The 27,578-nt window shown below is 41.2% G+C and overlaps 1 protein-coding gene across 3 annotated transcripts; it reads left to right on the plus strand.

The window, feature by feature from the left end:
* The first annotated feature begins 319 nt into the window (after positions 1–319).
* LOC106592855 (uncharacterized) lies at positions 320–27,299 on the plus strand. 3 transcript variants are annotated; one of them, XM_082967267.1, is made up of 16 exons: positions 5,880–5,965; positions 6,814–6,889; positions 7,947–8,019; positions 18,575–18,654; positions 19,319–19,391; positions 19,856–21,772; positions 21,870–21,901; positions 21,997–22,055; positions 22,164–22,378; positions 22,567–22,823; positions 22,981–23,115; positions 23,237–23,384; positions 25,803–25,829; positions 25,993–26,019; positions 26,305–26,331; positions 26,720–27,299. In XM_082967267.1, exons 6-16 carry the CDS (start codon positions 21,700–21,702, stop codon positions 26,995–26,997), a joined length of 1,278 nt encoding a protein of 425 aa, XP_082823393.1. In that variant the 5' UTR covers positions 5,880–5,965; positions 6,814–6,889; positions 7,947–8,019; positions 18,575–18,654; positions 19,319–19,391; positions 19,856–21,699; the 3' UTR covers positions 26,998–27,299. The 3 variants fall into 3 exon arrangements, with proteins under 3 accessions (XP_014039681.3, XP_082823393.1, XP_082823400.1); XM_082967274.1 differs by lacking the exon at positions 7,947–8,019; XM_014184206.3 differs by lacking the exons at positions 5,880–5,965; positions 6,814–6,889; positions 7,947–8,019 and adding an exon at positions 320–403.
* Positions 27,300–27,578: the final 279 nt, after the last annotated feature.

Raw genomic sequence — 27,578 nt, forward strand, 5'->3', positions numbered from 1 at the left:
TCTATTTCTGTGGAAAGAAAATCCTGGAAGCACATCTACTGTGAGAGAAGACAATGTCTGGGGAAACCTTGTCCTGCTTCCAGGTAATATACATTCAGGAATGAACCTTTAACCTTTTAAAGTTGTGTGTTTTTGTTTTAAGTGAGGGGAGTTCTTGTTTGCAGTCCAAATGGCGCCCTGTTCACTTTATAGTACATTAGTTTTGACCAGACCACATCAGGAAAGAGTTAGTGAACTATGTAGGAAAAAGGATGCCATTTGAAACGTACACACCTGTGTTTCCTGTTTCATCAAATGCATTGTTGACACTGTCACTGTTCTCATTGACAGTAAAGCAGGGTTGAAGGTTGTTACTCAAACATAAACTCCGAGAACAGCAAGGTTAACTTCAGTGACCAGAAAGGTAAGAATCTTTATTTTCTAAATCTCTCCATTCATTTACACCTCACTAAAGTTAAGTTATGATCTATAATATAATGTCTAGAATGCTATATAATTGTCACGTCCTGGCCAGTATAAGGTTAATTGTTTTTGTAGTTTGGTCAGGACGTGGCAGAGGGTATTTGTTTTATGTGGTTCGGGGTGGTGTGTTTGTGTAAAGGGTGTTTGATTTAGTATTTCCGGGGTTTTGGTTGATGGTCTATGTGTTTGTATTCTATGGTTAGTCTAGTGTGTGTGTTTCTATGTTTGGTTAATTGGGGTTGGGACTCTCAGTTGAAGGCAGGTGTTGTCTATCTGCCTTTGATTGAGAGTCCCATATATTAGGGTGTGTTTGTGTGTGTGATTTGTGGGTGATTATTCTGTGTATAGCCTTGTGCCTTACCAGACTGTTTTTTGTCGATTGTTCGTTCTTTGTTATTTTGTATGTTCATTTTTGAAGATAATTAAAAATCAAGATGAGCATACACATACCTGCTGCGTTTTGGTCCTCCATTACCGACGACAAGCGTGACAATAATTGAAACATTGAGTTATTCATTTATTCTTTACAACATGTTTTTTGTTTTTAAATATTCATAATTTTTATTACAATGTTGAAAGGAATTAAAAAAACATTGTACATTTAAAAACATTCTTTTTTACCAGAATATTCAAAGTTATTCAGAACTAATACACTCCCCAGAAATATCTGTTAGATACAACAGGTAGTATTTGTATTTATTCTGGATCCCCATTAGTTCCTGTCAAGGCAGCAGCTACTCTTCCTGGGGTTCAACCATGATTACGCAATTACATACAATAAAACAATGTATAACACATCACATTATTACACACTACTGTACCATGACATATCTACAATAAAAAATCTAAAATACAGAAAATAACAATATTGAAATATATGTGTGCCAGTGTGTTTGTCTTTTTACAGTCCATGCTGTTTGGTAAGGTGTAGATTTATCTGGTTTTAAAATCTGATTTTACTGCTTGACTGAGTTACAGGATGTGGAAGAGATTTCCATGTAATCATGGCTCTGTGTAGTACTGTGTGTTTCGCGTAGTTTCTTCTGGACTTGGGTATTGTGAAGAGACCTTTTGTGTCATGTCTTGTGGGGTTTGTATGGGTGTCTGAGCTGTGCGCTAGTCACTTAACCAGACAGCTTGGTTATTAATTAAGCTCTGTAATTTCAATATATCAATAGCTCTCACAAAGACAAGCAGTGATGCAGTCAATCTCTCCTGTACTTTGAGCCTGGAGAGATTGACATGCATATTATTAATGTTGGCTCACAGCGTAAATTTAAGGGCCAGACGTGCTGCTCTGTTCTGGGCCAATTGTAATTTGCCTACGTCCCTCTTTGTGTTACTAGACCATATGACTGGACAGTAGTCCAAGTATGACCAAACTAGGGCCTGTAGGACTTGTTTATATGTCAGGAATGCAGAGCCTCGCTTTATTACAGACAGACCTATCCCCATCTTAGCTACCATCGCAATAATGTTTTGACCATGAAAGTCTACAATCCAGGGTTACACCAAGCAGTTTAGTCTACACAACTTTCTCAATTTCCAGGTTATTCATCAAAAGATTTAGTTGAGGTATAGGGTTTAGTGAATGGTTTGTCCCAAATACAATGCTTTTAGTTTTAGAAATATTTAGTGCTAGCTGATTACTTGCCATCCATTCTAAAACAGAATGCAGCTCTTTGTTAAGTGTTGCAGTGATCAATCAATTATATTTATTTATATAGCCCTTCTTACATCAGCTGATGTCACAAAGTGCTGTATAGAAACCGAGCCTAAAACCCCAGACAGCAAGCAATGTAGGTGTAGAAGCACGGTGGCTAGGAAAAACTCCCTAGAAAGACCAAATCTAGGAAGAAACCTAGAGAGGAACCTGAGGGGTGGCCAGCTCTCTTCTGGCTGTGCTGGGTAGAGATTATAACAGAACATGGCCAAGATGTTCAAATGTTCATAGATGAACAGCAGGGTAAAATAATAATAATCATAGTGGTTGTCGAGGGTGCAACAGGTCAGCACCTCAGGAGTAAATGTCAGTTGGCTTTTCATAGCCGATCATTCAGAGTATCTCTACCGCTCCTGCTGTCTCTAGAGAGTTGAAAACAGCAGGTCTGGGACAGGTAGCACGTCCGGTGAACAGGTCAGGGTTCCATAGCCACAGGCAGAACAGTTGAAACTGGAGCAGCAGCACAACCAGGTGGACTGGGGACAGCAAGGAGTCATCAGGCCAGGTAGTCCTGAGGCATGGTCCTAGGCCTCAGGTTCTCCGAAAGAGAGAATTAGAGAGAGCATACTTAAATTCACACATGACACCGGATAGACAGGAGAAATACTCCAGATATAACAGACTGACCCTAGCCCCCCAACACAAACTATTGCAGCATAAATACTGGAGGCTGAGACAAGACGGGTTGGGAGACACTGTGGCCCCGTCCGATGATACCCCCGGACAAGGCCAAACAGGCAGGATATAACCTCACCCACTTTGCCAAAGCACAGCCCCCACACCACTAGAGGGATATCTTCAACCACCAACTTATCATCCTGAGACAAGGCCGAGTATAGCCCACAAAGATCTCTCCCACGGCACAACCCAAGGGGGGGGGGGCGCCTACCCGGACAGGAAGATCACGTCAGTGACTCACCCACTTAAGTGACGCACCCCTCCTAGGGATGGCATGGAAGAGCACCAGTAAGCCAGTGAAGCAGCCCCTGTATTAGAGTTTGAGGCAGAGAATCCCAGTGGAGAAAGGGGAACCGGCCAGGCAGAGACAGCAAGGGCGGTTCATTGCTCCAGTGCCTTTCCGTTCACCTTCACACTCCTGGGCCAGACTACACTCAATCATAGGACCTACTGAAGAGATAAGTCTTCAATAAAGACTTAAAGGTTGAGACCGAGTCTGCGTCTCTCACATGGATAGGCAGACCATTCCATAAAAATTGAGCTCCTTAGGAGAAAGACCTGCCTCCAGCTGTTTGCTTAGAAATTCTATGGACAGTAAGGAGGACTGCGTCTTGTGACCGTAGCGTATGTGTAGGTATGTGTGGCAGGACCAAATCGGAAAGATAGGTAGGAGCAAGCCCCATGTAATGCTTTGTAGTTTAGCAGTAAAACCTTGAAATCAGCCCTTGCCTTAACAGGAAGCCAGTGTAGAGAGGCTAGCACTGGAGTAATATGATAAAAAAAATCTGGTTCTAGTCAAGATTCTAGCAGCCGTGTTTAGCACTAACTGAAGTTTATTTAGTGCTTTATCTGGGTAGCCGGAAAGTAGAGCATTGCAGTAGATTAACCTGGAAGTGACAAAAGCATGAATACATTTTTGCAATGTTACATAGATGGAAAAAAGCTGTCCTTGAAACAGTCTTGATATGTTCTTCAAAAGAGAGATCAGGGTCCAGAGTAACGCCGAGGTCCTTCAGTTTTATTTGAGACGACTGTACAACCATCAAGATTGTCAGATTCAACAGAAGATCTCTTTGTTTCTTGGGACCTAGAACTAGCATCTCTGTTTTGTCTGAGTTTAAAAGTAGCAAATTTGCCGCTATCCACTACCTTATGTCTGTAACACAGGCTTCCAGGGAAGGCAATTTTGGGGCTTCACCATGTTTCATCAAAATGTACAGCTGTGTGTCGTCTACATAGCAGTGAAAGTTAACATTATGGTTCCGAATGACATCACCAAGAGGTCAAATATATAGTGAAAGCAATAGTGGTCCTAAAACGGAGCCTTGAGGAACACCGAAATTTACAGTTGATTTGTCAAAGGACAAACCATCCACAGAGACAAACTGATATCTTTCCGACAGATAAGATCTAAACCAGGTCAGAACTTGTCCGTGTTGACCAATTTGGGTTTCCAATCTCTCCAAAACAATGTGGTGATCGATGGTATCACTTGATTTCACTTGCTGTGGTAGCTGACATGTATAATGTTGAGTCATCGCCATACATAGATACACAGGCTTTACTCAGTGGCAGGCCATTGGTAAAGAGTTAAAAAATAAGGGGTCTAAAAAACTGCCCTGGGAAATGTTTGACTATACCTTGATTATGTTGGAGAGGCTCCCATTAAAAAACACTATCTGTGTTCTGTTAGACAGGTAACTCTCAATCCACAATATAGCAGGGGATATAAAGCCCTGACACATAGCTTTTTCAGCATTAGATTATGGTCCATAATACTGAAGTCTAACAAATCAACTCCCACAAGATGTTTATTATCAGTTTCTTTCACCCAATCATCAGTCATCTGTGTAAGCGCTGTACATGTTCAGTGTCCCTCCCTATAAGCATGTTGAAAGTCAGTTGTTCATTTGTTTACTGTGAAATACAATTGTATCTGGTCAAAAACAATCTTTTCCCAAAGTTTGCAAAGTGTTGATAGCAGGCTGATTGGTGGGCTGATTGGTCAGTCATCAACGGGTGCTTTGCTATTCATGTTTGCGGAATGACTTTTGCTTCCCTCTAGGGCTGAGGGCACACACTTTCCTGTAGCTTAGAGTAAAGAGATGGCAAATAGGTAGTAGAGGTCGTTAGAGATAAAGTGTCACACCCTGATCTGTTTCACCTGTCTATGTGCTTGTCTCCACCCCTCCACCTGTCTCCACAGGTGTCGCTCATTTTCCCCATTATCCCCTGTGCATTTATACCTGTGTTTTTGTTTTTTTGCCAGTTTGTTTTGTTCGTTAAGCCTACCAGTGTTTTTCATCTTGCTCCTGTCTATCTCTATAGGTCCTTTTTCTAGCTTTCCTGGTTTTGATCATTCTGACTGCCCTGAGCCTGCCTGCCGTTCTGTACCTTGTGACACGATCTGGATTATTGACCTCTGCCTAGCCCTGACCCTGAGCCTGCCTGCCGTTCTGTACCTTGTGACACGATCTGGATTATTGACCTCTGCCTGCCCTGACCCTGAAACTGCCTGCCGTTCTGTACCTTGTGACACGATCTGGATTATTGACCTCTGCCTGCCCTGACCCTGAAACTGCCTGCCTTTCTATAACTTTCGGATTCTGATCTGTGTAACGGACGCCTGCCTGCCCTTGACCTGTCATTTTGCCTGGCCCCTGTCTATGTAATAAACTTTTGTTACTTCGACACTGTCTGCATCTGGGTCTTCTCCTGAAAAGTGATAAAAAGAGAAGATAGAGAATCAGAGAGTAGATACAATAGGTAGTAGAGCTAGTTAGAGATACAGATTTGTGTGTGTGTGTTTGTGTTTGTTTGTGTGAGTACATGAGAAGAGTTCTTGTTTGCGTCCCAAATGGCACCCTATTCACTTTGTAGTACACTATTTCTGACCAGGGCACATAAGGAAACATTTGAACTATATAGGAAATAGGATGCCATTTGAGACGAACACACCTGTGTTTCCTGTTTCATCAAATGCATTGTTGATACAGTCACTCTGTTCTCATTGACAGTAAAGCAGGGTTGAAATCAGGCTTGAGGTTTCTCAGTCATAAATAGACTCTGAGTACAGCAAGGTTAACTTCTGTTACCAGAAAGGTAAGAATATTTATTTTCTAAATCTCTCCATTCATATGCACCTCACTAAAGTTAAGTTATGAGCTATAGTACAATGTGTAGAATACTATATAATTCAAACATTGAGTTATTCTTTTATTAATTAAAAAAAGTTTTTCAATTTGCACTAATCTACCACAACATATGGACAATACAACACATTATTACACACTACTCTACCACAACATATCTACAATACAACACATTATTACACACTACTCTACCACAACATATCTACAATACAACACATTATTACACACTACTCTACCACAACATATCTACAATACAACACATTATTACACACTACTCTACCACAACATATCTACAATACAACACATTATTACACACTACTCTACCACAACATATATACAATACAACACATTATTACACACTACTCTACCACAACATATCTACAATACAACACATTATTACACACTACTCTACCACAACATATCTACAATACAAAATCAATAATACAGAAAAATAAAATATATCAAAATCTATGTGTTTGTAGAGTGTGAGTTTTAGCATTTGCGTGTGTGTGTCCACAAGGTTAGCTGTACAAGACTGTGTGTGATTTTGTTTGTGTGTGTGATTTTGTTTGTGTGTGTGTGAGTAAGTGAGAGGAGTTCTTGTTTGCAGTCCAAATGGCACCCTGTCCCCTTATTAATGGCACCAAATTCACTTTAGATCACTATTTTTGACCAGACCACATCAGGAAAGAGTTAGTGAACTATGTCGGAAATAGGATGCTATTTGAGACGTACACACCTGTGTTTCCTGATTCATCAAATAAATTGCTGATACAGTCACTCTGTTCTCATTGACAGTAAAGCAGAGTTGAAGTTTGTCATTCAAACATAGACTCTGAGAACAGCAAGGTTATTAACTTCTGTTACCAGCAAGGTAAGAATCTTTATTTTCTTAATCTCTCTATTCATATGAACCTCACTAAAGTTAAGTTATGAGCTATAATAGAATGTATATAATGCTATAGAATTTAAACATTAGGTTCTTATTTTATTAATTTCAAAAAGTTATTTTTAAATGTACATTATTTTTACCAGAATATTCAAAGTTATTCAGAACTAATACACTCCCCAGAAATATCTGTTAGATACAACAGGTAGTATTTGTATTTATTCTGGATCCCCATTTAGTTCCTGTCAAGGCAGCAGCTACTCTTCCTGGGGTTCAACCATGATTACGCAATTACATACAATAAAACAGTACTTCACACAACACATTATTACACACTACTCTACCACAACATATCTACAATACAACACATTATTACACACTACTCTACCACAACATATCTACAATACAACACATTATTACTCACTACTCTACCACAACATATCTACAATACAACATATTATTACACACTACTCTACCACAACATATCCACAATACAACACATTACACACTACTCTACCACAACATATCTACAATACAACACATTATTACACACTGCTCTACCACAACATATCTACAATACAACATATTATTACACACTACTCTACCACAACATATATACAATACAACACATTACACACTACTCTACCACAACATATCTACAATACAACACATTATTACACACTGCTCTACCACAACATATCTACAAAACAAAATCAATAATTCAGAAAATGTAATATATCAAAATCTTGTAAAGTGTGAGATTTAGCATTTGTATGTGTGTGTGTCCACGAGGTTAGCTGTACAAGACTGTGTGTTTCTGTTTGTGTATGTAAGTGAGAGGAGTTCTTGTTAGCAGTCCAAATGGTGCCCTTTTCCCTTAGAAATGGCACCAAATTCACTTTAGTTTACTCTTTCTGACCAGGGCACATCAGGAAAGAGTTAGTGAACTATGTAGAAAATAGGATGCCATTTGAGACGTACACCTGTGTTTCCTGTTTCATCAAGTACATTGTTGACTCAGTCACTCCGTTCTCATTGACAGTAAAGCAGGGTTGAAGTTTGTCATTCAAACATAAACTCTGAGAACAGCAAGATGAACTTCTGTTACCAGCAAGGTAAGAATCTTTATTTTATAAATCTCTCCATTCATATGAACCTCACTAAAGTTAAGCTATGAGCTATAGTACAATGTCTATAATGTTATAGAATTGAAACATTAAGCTATTATTTTATTCATTTCAAAACGTTGTTTTTAAATGTACATTATTTTTTACCAGAATATTCAAAGTTATTCAGAACTAATAGACTCCCCAGAAATATCTGTTAGATACAACAGGTAGTATTTGTATTTATTCTGGATCCCCATTAGTTCCTGTCAAGGCAGCAGCTACTCTTCCTGGGGTCCAATCATGATTACGCATTTACAATTAATATATACAGTAAAACAGTACATAAAACAAGACATTATTACACACTGCTCTACCACAACATATCTACAATACAACATATTATTACACACTACTCTACCACAACATATCTACAATACAACATATTATTACACACTACTCTACCACAACATATCTACAATACAAAATCAATTATACAGAAAGTAACAATATTAAAATCTGTGTGTAGAGTACATGTGTTAGCATTTGTGTGCGAATGCGTGTGTATATGTGCCTGTGTGTGTATGTGCCTGTGTGTATATGTGCCTGTGTGTATATGTGCCTGTGTGTGTCTCTTTATAGTCCATGCTGTTCCATAAGGTGTAGTTTTATCTGCTTTTTGAATCTGATTTTACTGCTTGACTGAATTACATGATGTGGAAGAGAGTTCCATGTAGTCATGGCTCTATGTAGTACTGTGTGTTTCCTGTAGTCTGTTCTGAACTTCGGTATTGTGAAGAGACCTCTGGTGGCATGTCTTGTGGGGTATGTATCGGTGTCTGAGCTGTGAGCTAGTTGCTTAACCAGACAGCTTGGTGATTTCAATATGTCAACTCTCACAAAGACAAGTAGTGATGCAGTCAATCTCTGCTGTACTTTGAGTCTGGAGAGATTGACATGCATATTATTAATGTTAGCTCTCAGTGTACATTTAAGGGCCAGACGTGCTGCTCTGTTCTGGGCCAATTGTAGTTTGCCTACGTCCCTCTTTCATATGACTGGACAGTAGTCCAAGTGCAACCAAACTAGGGCCTGTAGGACTTATCCCCCTATCCCCATCTTAGCTACCATTGCATCAATATCTTTTGACCATGAAAATGTAGAATCCAGGGTTACACCAAGCGGTTTAGTCTCTTCAACTTTCTAAAATGTCCACATTATTCATCACAAGATTTAGTTGAGGTTCAAGGTTTGTCCCAAATACAATGTTTTTCATTTTTAAAGTATTTAGCGCTCTCTGATTACTTGCCACCCATTCTAAAACTTACTGCATCTCTTTAAGTGTTGCAGTAAGCGCTGTACATGTTGAGTGTCCCTCCCTATAAGCATGTTGAAAGGAAATTGTTAATTTGTTCACAATGAAATACAATTGTATCTCGTCAAACACCATTTTTTTCAAGTTTACTAACGGTTGGTAGCAAGCTGATTGGTCGGCTGTTTGAATCAACGGGTGCTTTGCTATTCATGAGTAGCGGAATAACTTTTGGAAGTTCATTATGGTAGGAGACTATAACACAGTGTTAAGTACCTCAATTGACTGTAAAGGTAATCACTCTACAAACTATCATCACCGTGCCCTTAAGGAAATATTACGGACACATTAGAAATAGTGTATATTTGGAGACTAAAAAACCCCGACCTAGTGAGATATACATGGAGGAGACTTAATCAAGCTAGTCGTCTTGACTACTTTCTTGTCTCTTTCTCTCTTGTGTCAAAGGTTAAAAAAGTTTTAATAGGAGAGAGAATGCGATCGTATCATCATCTAATTGGCAATCACATAACTCTTATAGATTTTCCATGTGGATGGGGATATTGGAAATTTAATCAAAGTTTACTGGAGGACAAATTTATAACTGAATTTTTCCAGTATAATATAGGCTCAGCAAATCCCCTTATTGTTTGGGATACCTTTTAAATGTACCTTCAGGGGTCATTCAATTCAATATTCATCAATAATAAAAAAGCAGATTCTGGCTAAAGAGACAAGATTAACAAGGGAAATCCATGAACTAATAGTGCAGGTAGATAGCAATAAAAACGATACTACAGAGATACAAAATAAGTTAGAGGAAAAACAAAAAGAACTTGAGGAACTTTTTCAAGAACGATCTAATATAATCTATTACAAAAATAAAGAAAACTGGATGGAATATGGAGAAAAATGCACAAAATTCTTCCTGAATCTCCAATACAGGAACACTAACAAAAAGAATTTGCAGAAACTTGTTACTGAAGACGGAATCATCTCTGATTCTCCAAATTATATTTTAAAAGAGGAAGCTAATTATTTTAGGCAGATGTTCTCTTTTCCATCTAGTCCTCTCTCACTGAATGAAGATTACGGTAAGGAATTATTTCCAAATAATATAAAAAATGGAAAATTGAGAAATGTACAGAACGATCAGAGTGAAGCCCAAATTACAGAAGAATACATTTTTTAGGCTATTAAATCCTTTCAGTCTGGAAAAACCCCAGGACTTGATGGCATACTGGCAGCGGTATATCAAGCCTTTTTTGATATACTAAAAGCTCCATTGTTAGATTGTTTTAACTACTCCAATAGAAATGGTAGTCTGTCAGGTATTCAGCAGGAAGGTCTGATTTCTCTATTATTAAAACAAGACCCAGATGGCAAATATAAAGACCCAGCCTATCTAAAAAACTGGAGGCCCCTTACACTTCAATGTTGTGATGTCAAAATACTAGCGAAATGTATAGCACTCAGAATTAAAAGGGTTTTACCAAGTATTGTTCATCCTGATCAGACAGGTTTTTTACATAGATGATACATTGGAGATAATATATGACAACTACTAGAAATAATATTACATCATGAAACATCTAAGAAGCCAGGCCTGGTATTTATAGAGGATTTTGAAAAGGCATCTGATAAAGTAAGACTGGGTTTTATTTATAAATGCCTAGATTTCTTCAATTTCAGGGTATTCTCTTATAAAATGGGTCAAAATAATGTATAGCAACCCCAGGTGTAAAATAGTCAACGACTACTTTTCAGAGTTTTGAATTGTCAAGAGGAGTTAAACAGGCGTGTCCGCTGGCACCATATCTATTTGTTATGGCCATTGAAATGCTAGCTATTAAAATCAGCTCCAATAACATTAGAGGAATAGAAATCCAAGGCTTAAAAATAAAGATGTCCATGTATGCCGATGACTCAAGTTTTATACTAAGTCCGCAAGCTAGATCCCTGCAATGTCTCATTGAAGATCTAGATAACTTTTCTGTACTCTCTGGACTAAAACCTAATTATGATAAGTGTTGTCACGGCTGTCGTAAGGAGGAGCGGACCAAAGTGCAGCGTGTGTGTCGTTCCACATTTTATTTACACTGTGAAACTATGCAATACATATAAAGAGACTGAACAACAACAACCACAAACCGTGAAGCAGAGTGAACATGTACTCAAAAACACTCTCCCACAAACCCAGGTGGAAAAAAAAACCTTACTTAAGTATGATCTCCAATTAGAGACAACCAGGACCAGCTGCCAATAATTGGAGATCATCCCAAACAAAACCCAACATAGAAATACAAAACTAGAACCTGACAACATAGAAAAACTAAACTAGAAAAAACCCCGTCACGCCCTGACCTGCTGTACCATAGAAAATAACAGCTTTCTAAGGTCAGGACGTGACAAGTGTTCAATATTACGTATTGGGTCTTTAAAAAATACAACTTTTACATTACCCTGCAGTTTACCTATGAAATGGGCCGATGGTGAAGTAAACATATTTGGTATTCATATCACAAAAGATATAAATAAGCTCTCAACAATGAATTTCAATAGAAAACTTGTAAAAATGGACAAGATCTTGCAACCATGGAGAGGTAAATACCTGTTAATTTATGGAAAAATTGCCGTGATTAACTCCTTAGTCATATCTCAGTTTACTCACTTATTTATGGCGCTGTCTACTCCTGATGATTTGTTTTCAAATGATATGAGCAAAAAATATTTCACTTTATCTGGGACGCTAAACGTGCCTATCTATATAATGAATATGAATTGGGTGGATTAAGATTATTAAATATAAAAGCACTAAACCTCTCTCTAAAAGCTTCACTTATTCAAACGTTTTACTTGAACCCTTAATGGTTCTCAAGTAGATTGCTAAGAAAAGCTCATCCATTGTTTAAAAATGGCCTTTTTGCCAATTAATTGAAAATTATGCTTTCTTCAAAGCATTGCAGAGCTGGCTACAATTTCAATTTCATCTCCCTGAAAAGATAGAACAAAATATTACAACAAATATTATGGCTAAACTCAAAAAAGATGTTTGAAAGGGGTATTTTGTTGTTAAATGATATTGTAAATTGGAATGGTAGAGTTATGTTCTTCATGGAGTTATCAGAATTGTACGGGAAGGTCTGCTCAATCCAAGAGTATAACCAATTGATTACAGCATTACCCTAAAAATGGAGGAGGCAGGTGGCAGCGGGAGGAGGTAGGGAACTGATCTGTCTGCCCAACATAAAGGATCAAAACTGGCGGAGGAATAAAAATAGCATAAATAGGACAGTATACCAGTTTCATTGGAGGACCAGGATGTTGACAACTGTGCCATACAGATTGCAAAATAGTTGGGAAGAGCTTTTTGATGTACCGATTCCATGGTATAGGGAGTATGAGTTGATATATGAAACAATGCAAGATTCAAGACTTTGTGCTTTTCTGTTAAAACTATTGTATAGAATTCTTGCCACCAACAAAATTTTGAATATTTGGGTGCATAAAATCATCGAAGCTCTGCATATTTTGTTGTGAGGATACAGAATCAACAGACCACTTCTTTTGGTATTGCCCTCAGGTAGCCTGTTTCTGGTCTCAGGTTCCCGAAATTTACGCTAGAAATAGTACTGTTAGGAGATCTGGAGAGACCGGGTCAGTCAATTACTAATATACTAATACTCTTAGTAAAAGTATATATCTTCAACTCGCAATCTGTGGATTCTATTCGATTAGATTGATTGAAATTGTACGTTAAACATCACAGCAAAGTTGAAAAATATGTGTTGCGTAGAAACCCGAAGTGGGTGGCCAGCAGAGATAGATGGGATGGGCTGAGGGAAGCTGAGGGTTGGGATGTGGAATTGGAGACAAGTGGGAGTGGACTTGTTGTGTGGGAGATAGAATGATGGTCAAAGATAAACTTTTTTTTTTAATAAATCAAAATAAAACATTATAAAAACTATGTTTGAATGACACTGAGGGGCAGTGTTTTTACAACTAATGCCAGTTTGCCTGAGGCTGATGCTGTGCAGGTGTTTGTACACATGCATATACACACACTCTCATTCAAATAAACGCATACAACACACACATACATGTAATAGTGGCAGACATGCACACAAACATATATAGTTGCCATTGCTGTTAAGATTTAGTTGTCCTTGATGTCCTTTGTTTAAAAAAAGTATACATTTTTTTTATTTCTTTTTTTGCATTGTTATTTGCTGTTTTGTTCTGACATTCTTTTTTCTCTAGTTCATTCTCTTGGTTCTTGGTGCATTGGGGGGTTCTTGGGGGTGGGGAATGGAATTCATTGTATTGTTTATTTTTATTCTTGGGGGGGGGACTGTGGGAGGGGTCTCAAATGGTTGAGGGACAGTTATTGAGGAATTGTGGGGGATCTTGGAGGGTTCGGGGTCACGTTTTTGGCCTGGTGGGAGATCTGTCAACGTGCCCTTGAGCAGGGCATTGACCCTGGATGCTTTTGTGTGTCGCTCTGAATGGGAGTCTGATGGAGTTGTTGATGTAGATGTAGTTGTTGAGCGGCCTGAGGGCACACACTTTCCTGTATCTTAGATTAAAGAGATGGCAAATAGGTAGTAGAGATAGTAAGAGATAAAGAGGAGATAGAGAATCAGAGAGTTGAGTAGATACAATAGGTAGTAGAGCTAGTTAGAGACAAAGAGGAGATCAGGGAGGTTTTCAGAGTAGCAAAAACATTAAACAGCAATTACAATTCCCTAAAGTTTTCTTTGTTCATTGCTGTGTCACCTATGCCCTTATATTAGTTATATTCAAGAATAAAGCCAATAATTAATTTTGATTGTGATTCATATGAATGTACCCTAGTAAAATGTCATTCAGTATAACGCCAAGTCTTTTTTTATGCCCATTTTTCATAATCACAAGGTTATATATCCATGTTTAGACTGGCAGAAATATAATTACCCAGAAAAAATGACATAATTTTATTTTGAATACCACATATTTGATGTGTCACGGGTACAACTCAAAATTTGTTGAAGGCTTTTTACAAAAACTTCCTGCCTTACACTGAAAAAAATTCTAGAATCTATGAAAATATCTTTCACTTCATCCTTGGAGATTTGTTTTTGTCTCCTCTGAGTCAACAAAACAAAGTTATTGTATTTTAATATAAAATACTGGTGTTATACTGTATGACCATATTTTGTTACCCTGAATGACACATATCACTACAGCCCACAAATATTGATTAAATGTGATTCCTTCACCAATAACAATAATTTTGGCACTGCTCAACTTGGTGCAGCCAGGTAAACTGGTGCCTCACAAGAGCATCCAGTTTGTTGTTGAAGTTTTTAACCAGATCGAGCCACGTGCCCATCTCTGTTTTTTTCACAAAATTTGTGAATGACCTTTCTCCGTTGCTTGATTTCTCCCTTTGCCACTGCTGCCATGAAAATCGGTGCATTCTCATCAGGTAGGGCCTGCTCTTTTTCATCATAGCAACACTTTGCACAAACACGGTACATGCATTGCTTGTCCTTGAGATCACAGACAATGGAAGACAGTAACTCGGAAACGCTTGAGGTTTTCAGCAACCCATTTTGGCTCAAACTGTCAACTAGAAGTTTCACATTCTCGTGATCGAGACACGCTCAGGTGTTGCGGTCATGTTCCTTCGGCTCTGTAATGTAAAATGGCCTCAGTCGTAAAAACTGTCTGTATGACAGCGAGTGTCCCATCCACCTCTGAATTGTACTCTGCGTTCTTTTAGAAATGTCATGAGTATGCGCCTCTGAACCTACTTCTTCTTTTGCGTGACCGTGTCTTTCTTCACTGAGAGAAGGCGACTATTTTCATTTCTACTGGGAAATGCAATGACCTGTGTTTTCCTCAATAAAGACATTTTCTTTTTCCCTCGTGGCCTGTATTTTTCACTTAGATTGCGTTTGAATTTATTTGACCTTTGCATGCCCTTCGTAATTTGTCACTTTTTTGTTGTGATTGTTTTAGTTGCATTTCCAGTTGGAGAATTTTCTTCTTTAGTGCTCATTTTTCCTTTTGCAGCCGCTTGCAACGCTTTGATACCTTTTTCACTTTTTCTGGAGTGGAAGAAGCAAGTCGTTGCTCCAGTGTTTGAGATTAAGGCTCAAGGGATTGCTCTAGTTCTGGAGTCAAGGACTCAGATGGTTGCTCCAGCTCTGGAGGTGCAGGTTCATGTTGTACTCGTACAAGTTGTTCAGGGGGCTGCTCAAAAGAGTTTCCTTCAGTGGATACTGGACTTAAGTTCATCACCACATTCATTTATTTTATTTTTCTCGGCGCCTCCTCTGATTTAATCTCCATTTTCCCCTATTTTTTTCAGCACCAGATAGTGTCATTGTATGGATCGGTGGATGATCAGGGTTGATTTCTTCTTCTCTGATAGCTAAAAAACTAAAATTGTATAGTTGTGACACTGGCACAGAATAGGATTCGCATCCATTAAATGTTATTAGTCATCTATTAATAGTATGCTGTAAAATGATGCCACTTAATCAAAGTTTAAATATTAAATCAACTCCCTCTCCATTTCTCTCTCAAACATGTTTTGTTACTATTTCATTGCTAATGTTAATAATAATCGCTTTACTATAATACTATAATTTTAAAAACACTTTTGTAATTAGAATATTAACCCAGACAGTTACATTGAAGGACATTTTGACACTTTAGAGCCCTTCACTGAATAGTTTGCAACACAAATATTTCTGGGTCAAATAAAACAGGCTGTAGAGCTAGTTAGAGATAAAGAAATACAGTAAACATGGCTAAGGTCAAAACCTTTCCCAAAGAGAGGTTGTGTGTGTGTGTGTGGTGTCACATCCTGACCCTAGTAAGATGTCATTTTCTATAGTTTTCTATTTCCATGTTTTAGTTCTAGTTGTTCTATTTCTATGTTGGGATTGTTTGGGGTTGATCTCTAATTGGAGGCAGCTGATCCTCATTTGCCTCTGATTAGAGATCATATTTAAGTAGGGGTTTTTCTCTTCCTGTTTTGTGGGTGATTATATTTTGTGAGTGTGTTTGTTCCTCCTGCGTCAAGGTTTGTTGTTTTGTACTTAAGTTTACTTTGTTATTGCATTCAGTTTCACTATCTAATAAATATGTGGAACGAAACCGACGCTGCATTTTGGTCCGCTCCTTCGAACAGCCGTGACAGAATCACCCACCACCAAAGGACCAAGCAGCGTGGAATGGAGCAGCAGGAGAAATGGACTTGGGAAGAAATCCTGGATGGGAAAGGACCCTGGAGGCAGGCTGGGGAGTATCGCCGACCGAAGGAGGAACTTGAGGCAGCGAAGGCAGAGCGGCGATACTATGAGGCGCTATATCCACCCAGAGGCAAGTGCGAGAGGCAACCCCCCAAAAATGTGGGGGGGGGGGGGCACACGGAGAGTTGGGCAGAGTCAGGGTGGAGTCCTGAGCCAACTTCGCGTGCTTACTGTGGGGAGCAAGTGACGGGGCAGGCACCGTGTTGTGCGGTGATGCGCACTGTGTCGTCAGGGCGCATTCACAGGCCGGTGTGATCTGTGCCCGCACCCTGCAGTTGTTGAGCTGAGGTGAGCATCCAGCCAGGGCGGGTTGTGCAAGCCATACGCTCCAGGCCTCCAGTGCGCATCCGCGGCCCAGTACGTCCTGTGCCTGCTCCTCGCACTCTCCCGCCAGTGCGCCTCCATAGTCCAGTACGTCCTGTGCCTGCTCCTCGCACTCTCCTTTCAGTGCGCATCCATAACCCGGTACAGCCAGTGCCTGCTGTGAGCACTCGGCCCTTAGTGTGTCTCCCCAGTCCGGTGAGACCGATTCCTGCTCCTCGCACTATTCCTCCAGTACGCAGCCATAACCCGGTACAGCCAGTGCCTGCTGTGAGCACTCGGCCCTTAGTGCGTCTCCCCAGTCCGGTGAGACCGATTCCTGCTCCTCGCACTCTCCCTCCAGTGCGCCTCCATAGCCCAGTACGTCCTGTGCCTGCTGTGAGCAACTCTCCCTCCAGTGCGCCTCCATAGCCCAGTACGTCCTGTGCCTGCTGTGAGCAACTCTCCCTCAAGTGCGCCTCCATAGCCCAGTACGTTCTGTGCCTGCTCCCCGCACTCGCCCTGAGGTGCATGTTACTAGTCTGGCGCCTCCTATGCCAGCTCCACGCATCAGGCCTCCAGCGCGCCTGCCCAGTCCGGGGTGTCCTGTTCCTGCTCCCCGCACTCGACTTGAGGTGCGTGTTACCAGTCTGGCGCCACCTATACCAGTCCCACGCATTGGACTTCCAGTGCGCATCCTCAGTCTGGAGCCCCCAGCGACGCTCCTCAGCCCGGAGCCTCGAGCGACGCTCCTCAGCCCGGTGCCTCCAGCGACGCTCCTCAGCCGGTGCCTCCAGCGACGCTCCTCAGCCGGAGTCTCCATCGACGCTCCTCAGCCCGGAGCCCTCAGTGGCGGTCTGCAACTCAGAGCCTTCAGCCGTGGTCTGCAACTCAGAGCCTTCAGCCGTGGTCTGCAACCCAGAAATGCTCACTAACAGGGATGTAAACAAATTTGTGCAAAACATTTGAGAGAAATAAGCTTTTTGTACATATGGAACATTTCTGGAATCTTTCATTACAGCTCATGAAACATGGGACCAACACTTTACAAGTTGTGTTTATATTTTAGTTCAGTGTACAATCAGATCAGTTGTTAATATGAATATATTATCTTCTCTATTTTATTATATTTTTGATTGTTTTGTTTCACTTTGTCCACAATGGACATTTACTCTGTCTGACTGCTGCTCCCTCTATGGACATTCCTCCCTCAACGGTCTTTACTCTTCCCCAATGGACATTCGTCACTGTAAAGTGTATACATATACACTGTGTATATATAGTATTATTTTATTTTTTATAAATCATGATGATGTCATTTAAAACTATATCAGTTGGCACTAAAATATTATATTTGTTTGAACTTTTGAGATAAGGATATGTTTGTTTTATTTACTTAATGTCTACTTATTTGTTCCATTGTGTGTGTGTGTGTGTGTGTGTGTGTGTGTGTGTGTGTGTGTGTGTGTGTGTGTGTGTGTGTGTGTGTGTGTGTGTGTGTGTGTGTGTGTGTGTGTGTGTGTGTGTGTGTGTGTGTGTGTGTGTGTGTGTGGTGTGTGTGTGTGTGTGTGTGTGTGTGTGTGTGTGTCTGTGTGTCTGTGTGTCTGTGTGTCTGTGTGTCTGTGTGTCTGTGTGTGTCTGTGTGTAGGAGCTGGTAGCTGCTTCTGAGAGGGAACAGATGCCTGCAGTGGCAGAGAGGGCCAAACTCACCGGCACCTCTTCTGGAATGTGAGCGGACATTTAGTATATTAGTCTGATATAAGAACTATGTAGTCACTGGTGAGATTGAATATATGAGTCTACTGGTCTGGTGCTGGAGAGATAATTCACTTTAAAAGCAGTCGAGTGACCATTTAACATCTCTATCATAATGTATAGCATCATTCTCATTAACTGAGTGAAATTACTATAGAATAGTAAAATGCCCACAGCATGTGGTGGTGGTGTAGGGGAACAGAACAGTGTAGTGACCACAGCATGTGGTGGTGGTGTAGGGGAACAGAACAGTGTAGTGACCACAGCATGTGGTGGTGGTGTAGGGGAACAGAACAGTGTAGTGACCACAGCATGTGGTGGTGCTGTAGGGGAACAGAACAGTGTAGTGACCACAGCATGTGGTGGTGCTGTAGGGGAACAGAACAGTGTAGTGACCACAGCATGTGGTGGTGGTGTAGGGGAACAGAACAGTGAAGTGACCACAGCATGTGGTGGTGCTGTAGGGGAACAGAACAGTGTAGTGACCACAGCATGTGGTGGTGGTGTAAGGGAACAGAACAGTGTAGTGACCACAGCATGTGGTGGTGCTGTAGGGGAACAGAACAGTGTAGTGACCACAGCATGTGGTGGTGGTGTAGGGGAACAGAACAGTGAAGTGACTGTTTCCTGTGTCCAGGTTGACCCGGTCTGGAGAGAAGCATCACCATCTGGAGAGGCAGAGGGAGGTGACTAGGGCACTGGTCATCAAGGTAAGACTAGTCATTTCAGACCGGTGAACAAACCACATATAGATCACAGCTATGTAATAAATACACTGTGTGTGTGTGTGTGTGTGTGTGTGTGTGTGTGTGTGTGTGTGTGTGTGTGTGTGTGTGTGTGTGTGTGTGTGTGTGTGTGTGTGTGTGTGTGTGTGTGTGTGTGTGTGTGTGTGTGTGTGTGTGTGTGTGTGTGTGTGTGTGTGTGTGTGTGTGTGTGTGTGTGGTGTGTGTGTGTGTGTGTGTGTGTGTGTGTGTGTGTGTGTGTGTGTGTGTGTGTGTGTGTGTGTGTGTGTGTGTGTGTGTGTGTGTGTGCGTTGGTGCGTGCATGCGCTAAAGTTCCTAATGTAATCTATTTCATGATGATATGAGGATGTGATATTGAGAGACCAGTAGAAATATTATAGTACGTCTTAACAATATTAATATATGAATTATCTTTATTTTTTGTTTTACAGAGAGATCACATTGAGTGAGGGAATAATCATCTTTCCTTCACTCTACGAGAACCACAACTTGCTGACAAATTAGAAAATATAATGTCACCATGGACAACTGTAGAAAAAATATAGACTGTTGAAAAAGTCATTTCTGGACAGAAAAATGTATCCAATGTACCTTTTTGACCAGAGATCTGCTAACGAATCCTCTAACTGCTCTCTTGATCCCATCCCCACAATGTTTCTAATTGTTTGTTAAACAATGTCTAAGAAATTGTACAGTGCTCTTTGTTTTGTCACCTTTACCTGGTTGTAATCTTGTTAATTGACATACACAGTGCATTCGGAAAGTATTCAGACACCTTGACTTTTCCACATTTTGTTACGTTACAGCCTTAATCTAAAATGTATTAAATGTATTGTTTTCCTCATCAATCTATACAAAATACCCCATAATGACAAAGCGAAAACAGGTTTTTAGAAAATGTTGCAAATGTATTAAAATAAAAAAACTGAAAAAACATATTTACTTATGTATTCAGACCCATTGCTATGAAATTCGAAATTGAGCTCAGGTGCATCCTGTTTCCATTGATCATTCTTGAGATGTTTCTACAAGTTGGAGTCCACCTGTGGTAAATTCAATTTATTGGACATGATTTGAAAAGGCACACACCTGTCTATATTAGGTCCCGCAGTTCACAGCGCATGTCAGTGCAAAAACCAAGCCATGAGGTCGAAGGAATTGTCCGTAGTTCTCCGAGAGAATTGTGTCGAGGCACAGATCTAGGGAAGCTTACCAAAAAATGTCTGCAGCATTGAAGGCCTCCATCATTCTTAAAATGGAACCACCAAGACTCTTCCAGGAGCTGGCCACCCGGCCAAACAGAGCAATCGGGGGAGAAGGGCCTTGGTCAGGGAGGTGACCAAGAACCCAATGGTCTCTGACAGAGCTGGGAGAACCTTCCAGAAGGACAACCATCTCTGCAGCACTCCACCAATCAGGCCGTTATGGTAGAGTGGCCTGACGGAAGCCACTCCTCAGTAAAAGGCACATGACAGCCCACTTGGAGTTGGCCAAAAGGCACCTAAAGAACTCTCAGACCACGAGAAACAAGATTCTCTGGTCTGATGAAACCAAGATTGAACTCTTTGGCCGGAATGCCAATCGTCACGTCTGGAGGAAACCTGGCGCCATCCCTACGGTGAAGCATGGTGATGACAGCATCATGCTGTGGGGATGTTTTTCAGCGACAGGGACTGGGAGACTAGTCAGGATCGAGGGAAAGATGAACGGAGCAAAGCACAGAGAGATCCTTGATGAAAACCTGCTCCAGAGTGCTCAGGACCTCTGACTGGGGGCAAAGGTTCACCTTCCAACAGGACAACGACCCTAAGCACACAGCCAAGACAACGCAGGAGTGGCTTCGGGACAAGTCTCTGAATGTCCTTGAGCAGCCCAGTCAGAGCCCGGGTTGAACCCGATCGAACATCTTTAAAGAGACCTGAAAATAGCTGTGAAGCGACACTCCCCATCCAACCTGATAGAGCTTGAGAGGATCTGCAGAGAAGAATGGGAGAAACTCACCAAATACAGGTGTGCCAAGCTTGTAGCGTCATACCCAAGAAGACTCAAGGCTGTAATCGCTGCCAAAGCTGCTTCAACAAAGTACTGAGTAAAGGGTCTGAATATTTATGTAAATATTACATTTTATTTTTGCTGTAAAATTTCTAGAAACCTGTTTTTGCATTGTCAATATGGGGTATTGTGTAGATTTCTGAGAAAACAGGTGGACTGTCCTCCCATCCTAGAGAGACCACTGGAGATCGACTGTCCTCCCAACCTAGAGAGACCACTGGAGATGGCTAACAGTCTCAACACAGAGGTAGCTGAGAACACAGAGAGGATGGATGAGGAGTTGGAAAGAGGAAGGGGTAACAGCTATACCGCTAACATCTTAATCTGGAACAATGATGAAGTTAAAGTTGTATAGAAAAACATGTTGATTGATGTTTATTTGATTATTTTTAGATTCTCCTCTCCTCCTGGACCACCATCACATGGTAAAACCCTCACTGTAAATAGAGAACATTTGAATTTAAAAACAATTCTTCACATGATTGGTTGAATTACAGTATCTATTGTTTCTACATTTTAGAGTTCTCCAGATGAATTTACTCCTGAAATCCATAATAAGGACAACAGGGGAGAGTACCGGTAACTTGATATATTTAATGTTTCTCATTGGTAGTTTGTATTAAAGGATAATACCTTAAATCCAGGAAATTTGATTAAAATGTCATTCTTCACCATTGTTTGTTCTAGATTCCAGTGTCCCCATGCAGGTCTGTTCCGGTGCAGTATAACAGGCCTGGTGTTTAGGATGGAGGGAGAGGGAGAGGTGCTCTATAGGACAGTCCCCTGGGACTGGAGGCTTCTAGCCCAGAATGGCAAGAGACCTGCAGGACCCCTGTTCAAGTTTACATGCCTTAAGGGGTCTGTCTGTCAACTACACCTCCCACACTGTGAGATCTACAATAGTGAGTAATCATATCATGAAGGGTTAACTTCACTTTTCATGTTTCAGGACTCTTCTGAAAGAACATATTCTCATTATTTCCATATTATTTACACATTATTATATATTTTATTTTCTGCTTTAGTCTCAACATTGTTATGTTTGTCTTGTTGGTCAGAGACAGCTCTAAATGTTCTCTTTCTTTACCAGGTGGTGAATGTGACTTCCTGTCTGTAGCCCATGTGACTGATGACATCATAGAGTTTATCCCTCCCCGTGAGATAACAGAAACACACATCATAATAAACATCAGTGGATTCTCTGCTTATGGTGAAGTCAAGGATGAAGACTCACCCACCGTTCCTATAAGGGCACTTGTCTTGTTGTTCTACAAACCTCCAGTTGTTCCTAAAAAGAGATCCATCCTGAATGTGTTGTGGCTTCCCAGAAATGCTGTGATCAGGGAGGTAAGAATATCATGAATGTCAATTCAATCAAGCACACACTGTGGTAAACACACAGGACATTAAACCACAAATTCATGTTTTGGTAATGTTATTACTTGGATAATGTTTTCTGATTTAAATAAAGAATAACAACGTGATTGTATGAATACATTTCAAGGTGCAGGAGGAGTGGAAAAGAAGGAATGGAGACAAATGCATCTATATTGAAACAAATCCTCGCTGCCAACTAACTCCAAATAAAGAATACGAGCTCTCCACAGATCTTACAGATGAATATCTAATTCAACCAAAGGTGAATTCTGAGCAAGGGAGAGAAGAGACATTGCTTGCACGTGAACATTATCTTATAATAACTGAATATATAAAGTTAACATCATATCATTTAATAGACTAACACTGTATCTTTCTGTCAGGATGCAGAATTTGTAGATTTTGAATCCTATGAAAACTACTTCCCAACATTCCAGTTGTTCATACAAACTGTTGTTGTGGAAGTTAATCTTCTTCTGAAAGAAAATGGTGGTGAAGAATCTGTCTGGTACAGACATGTCTGGCTTCCAGGTAACACGCAGTAGCAGTAGCAGGAGCAGTAGCAGGAGCAGTAGCAGGAGCAGTAGCAGGAGTAGTAGCAGGAGTAGTAGCAGTAGCAGCAGTAGCAGCAGTAGTAGCAGTAGCAGCAGTAGCAGTAGCAGCAGTAGCATTAGTAGCAGTAGTAGTAGTAGTAGCAGTAGTAGTAGCAGAAGTAGTAGTAGTAGTCCTTTTTGAACAATAACAAACTAGAGATGTATCACCATTATAAACCTCTCAATAACAAACTAGAGATTCATCACCATTATAAACCTCTCAATTAGAAACTAGAGATTCATCACCGTTATAAACCTCTCAATAACAAACTAGAGATTCATCACCATTATAAACCTCTCAATAACAAACTAGAGATTCATCACCATTAATAACCTCACAAAGCCAGATGTCTTCCTCCCCACCTTGTTATCATGTTCTGGCCACTCGTCTTCCTCCCCACCTTGTCCTCCTGCTCTGGCCACTCATCTTCCTCCCCAGCTTGTCCTCTCTCTTTCCCTCAGGTCTCGCTGACCTCACGGCTACCTTGCCTGCTCTGTCTTCACAGCCTCTGGCTCATCCCACCCCAGGTCCCACTGGCCCTGTGACTGCTGCTGCAGCAGCGGCTCACTCCCTCTCTCTGCCAGTGAGGACCTCTCCCCACCTTAGGTCCGTCTAGCCCTGTGAACACTTCTCTGACAACGGCTCGCCCTCTCTCTGCCCACCTCTCCCCACCTCAGGTCCCTCTGGCCCACCTCAGGCCCCTCTGGCCCCTCTCTCTGCCCACCTCAGGTCCCTCTGGCCCCTCTCTCTGCCCACCTCAGGTCCCTCTGGCCCCTCTCTCTGCCCACCTCAGGTCCCTCTGGCCCCTCTCTCTGCCCACCTCAGGTCCCTCTGGCCCCTCTCTCTGCCCACCTCAGGTCCCTCTGGCCCCTCTCTCTGCCCACCTCAGGTCCCTCAGGCCCCTCTCTCTGCCCACCTCAGGTCCCTCTGGCCCCTCTCTCTGCCCACCTCAGGTCCCTCAGGCCCCTCTCTCTGCCCACCTCAGGTCCCTCTGGCCCCTCTCTCTGCCCACCTCCGGTCCCTCAGACCCCGTCCTTGGCCCCTCTCATACAACACAGACGTTATCTGCTCGGCTCACCCTTCTCATAGCTAGGAGTTGGATGACTACCACTCCGTTGTTATGGATCTGGCCGTTCGTTTTGGTGGCGCAACAATCTACCACTTCCATTTGCTGTCATTACCATGGGCTGTACAGTGTGCAATATTAACAAATTATTCATATACAGTATGTGATACTATTTTTCTCTCTCTCTATATATATATATATATTTTTTTTTACTTCGCCAATGGTTCCATTCCCATCTGAGACCAATACTATCACTGTATGGCTATCCTGATGATCAATTCTCCGGACACTCTTTCCACATCGGAGCTGCATCCATGGCATCTCGACACGACATCACAGACCACACTATACAACTTCTTGGCCGCTGGTCCTCTCAAGCCTATCATTCATACATCCATTCTGACATCAAAAACATCAGGACAGCCCACAACATGCTCATCTCTCAGAACCTGCATTAACTCAGGCACAGTCCTCCAGTCTCTGCCTCATTTCACAGACAACATCTACCTCAAACACCGTATCCTACCCAACCAGCCAAAGAGAATTGGCTCCCCAGCCGATCCTGGTTACTCTAAAGGTTTCTCTCTTTCCAGGGATTATTTTTGTCTTGCTCTCCTGGGGTCAAAGCTTGGCTCACTCTGTGGGCATCTCGTCCATACACCTTAACTACCTCAAGTGATACCGCCAACCATTCAGCACCTGCAGTCCAAAACAGCTCACTTCCTCTCCAGGGTCCGACTGACTTCGAGTTCTCTTTTTTGGGATTTCCTTCACCACAGCAGCCTAATTACCACGGCCTGACGGTGAAGTCTACCTGAGGCTCCAAGTCAAACCCTACAGAGTCAACCCCTCCTGAATCCTCCCTCTGCAGCCCTCTGTTTCATCCGGTCCATTCTCATTTCCCCTCCTGAATCCCTCCTCTACAGTCCTCTGCTTCATCTGGTCCATTCTCATTCCCCTCCTGAATCCCTCCTCTGCAGCCTTCTGCTTCATCCGGTCCATTCTCATTCCCCTCCTGAATCCCTCCTCTGCAGCCTTCTGCTTCATCCGGTCCATTCTCATTCTTCTCCTGAATCCCTCCTCTGATTCATATGATCCATCTCATTTCCCGACTGACTCCACGTTCACATTCCATTTCCTCAATAAATATTCTAAACCCATTTCCTGTCTGGTCCTTAAACTGGTGAATACTGCAGCCTTATGTAGAGCCTCAATACAAGACCCTGATATGACCTATTTACCATAAACAATGTCTGGTTAAAGGTAAATGTATTCTCTTTTATCCATAGCCACGCCCCCAAGCGATGACTCAGCAGGTAAATGGTTTCCAATAAGCTTTTCACATAGTAGATGGCTGAATGTTATTGAATCAAAACCCTTACTAATCCAGTATGCCGGTATATGGATATTCAATTAGATTCATTATGATACATCATTATTGTACTATATAGTACAACACCTTCTCTTTCTCATCCACAGTCTCCCCAACAGAAGTTCCCTCTTCAGGTAACGGTTCTCATCAAACCTTCTACCTGTCTTAGTCTCATCACCGATGGTTTCCTTATCATAAACAATGATACTATGAGGAAATCAAATGTGAAGAACTCAAATGATCCTAATGGTTTTGTGTTGTTAAATGAATGATGGTGTACAGTGCCTTTCATTGGATCTTGCCTGCAGTGTAGCCTAGCTCACTTTAAATACTATATACCCACTATTTAATGATATGGATGGTCTGTCAAATGACAATTTCTTGAGGATCATGTGTAATCAAGGTCTCTTTTTATCCAGTTAAACCACCAGGTGGTGCTACAGCAGGTAAATATAAGTTCCTGTCTTCCCCCAAGATATTTAATTGTGGTGGAGGAGAGAGTTCCCCAATATCAGATTTTTTTCAGTAAACACACTAATGTAGCTTTTTAGACTCCTAAAGATAAGGGAAAGAAAACAGTTACTTAATGGTGAGCAAGTGTTTCGCCTTTTTCTTTTCAATTATGAGTTAATTGTTTGACTACTGTGGTTGAGTGCCTTCCACTTCTTTCCTAATTCAATTACAATTATTAAAGGTAGACTCAGCAAGATGGAATCATCACACAACAGGGACTTGTTGTTTACATACAAGGAGAATATGATCCTTCAGGACTGTTTATTTTAGTTATTACTATGTCACGTTATATTTCTCATTGTTTTATTTTTCTGTATCCAGGGACAACAAATGTTTCTTATCTGCTGCTGGGCACTCTGGCAGAGCTGGTTTCAAAAGAGCTGGAGGCATTTCAGTGGCACCTGATTCAGGGTGTGGAGGGCTTTACTTCAATCCCAAGGGGCCAGCTGGAGAACGCTAACAAACAGGTCACAGTGGATAGGATGGTGCAGCAATACCTTGACGACGGCGCTGTGAAGATCACACTGGAGATCCTGAGGAAGATGGACCAGAACAAACTGGCTGAATACTTAGAGAAGAAGTTCCCAAACAATGTCTGAATTGTATACAGTATGTCTACAACTGTATATGCGTTCACACGTCAAGTCTTCTCGAGTTGGGCTCGGTGATGGAACAACTGCTGAACATCTGAGTATGTGGTTGTTTGTGTGGGAAGGGTGGATTGTGTGTGTGTGTATCCCACATCTGTTGTTATGGGGTAATGGTGTTAGGGACAATATACTGTAGGATGAATCACAATAATGATTTGCCAAAATAATAATTCCTTGCCAAAAATGTGATTTTTGTAATGTCAGTCCTGGTTATAGGTAACAATCCTTTGTATAAACTGCCTACATTATTACACATGTTATTATTTAATTGTGGAAATAAATTAAGATATGCAAGATTTATATATATATACATATATATATATATACAGTTGAAGTCGGAAGTTTACATACACCTTAGCCAAATACATTTCAACTCAGTTTTTCACAATTCCTGACATTTAATCCTAGTAAAAAATCCCTGTCTTAGGTCAGTTAGGATCACCACTTTATTTTAAGAATGTGAAATGACATAATAGTAGAGAGTGATTTATTTCAGCTTTTATTTATTTCATCACATTCCCAGTGGGTCA

This window comes from Salmo salar, chromosome 02 (genome assembly GCF_965601325.2).
Source record: "Salmo salar chromosome 02, fSalSal1, whole genome shotgun sequence".
Taxonomy (NCBI): domain Eukaryota; kingdom Metazoa; phylum Chordata; class Actinopteri; order Salmoniformes; family Salmonidae; genus Salmo; species Salmo salar.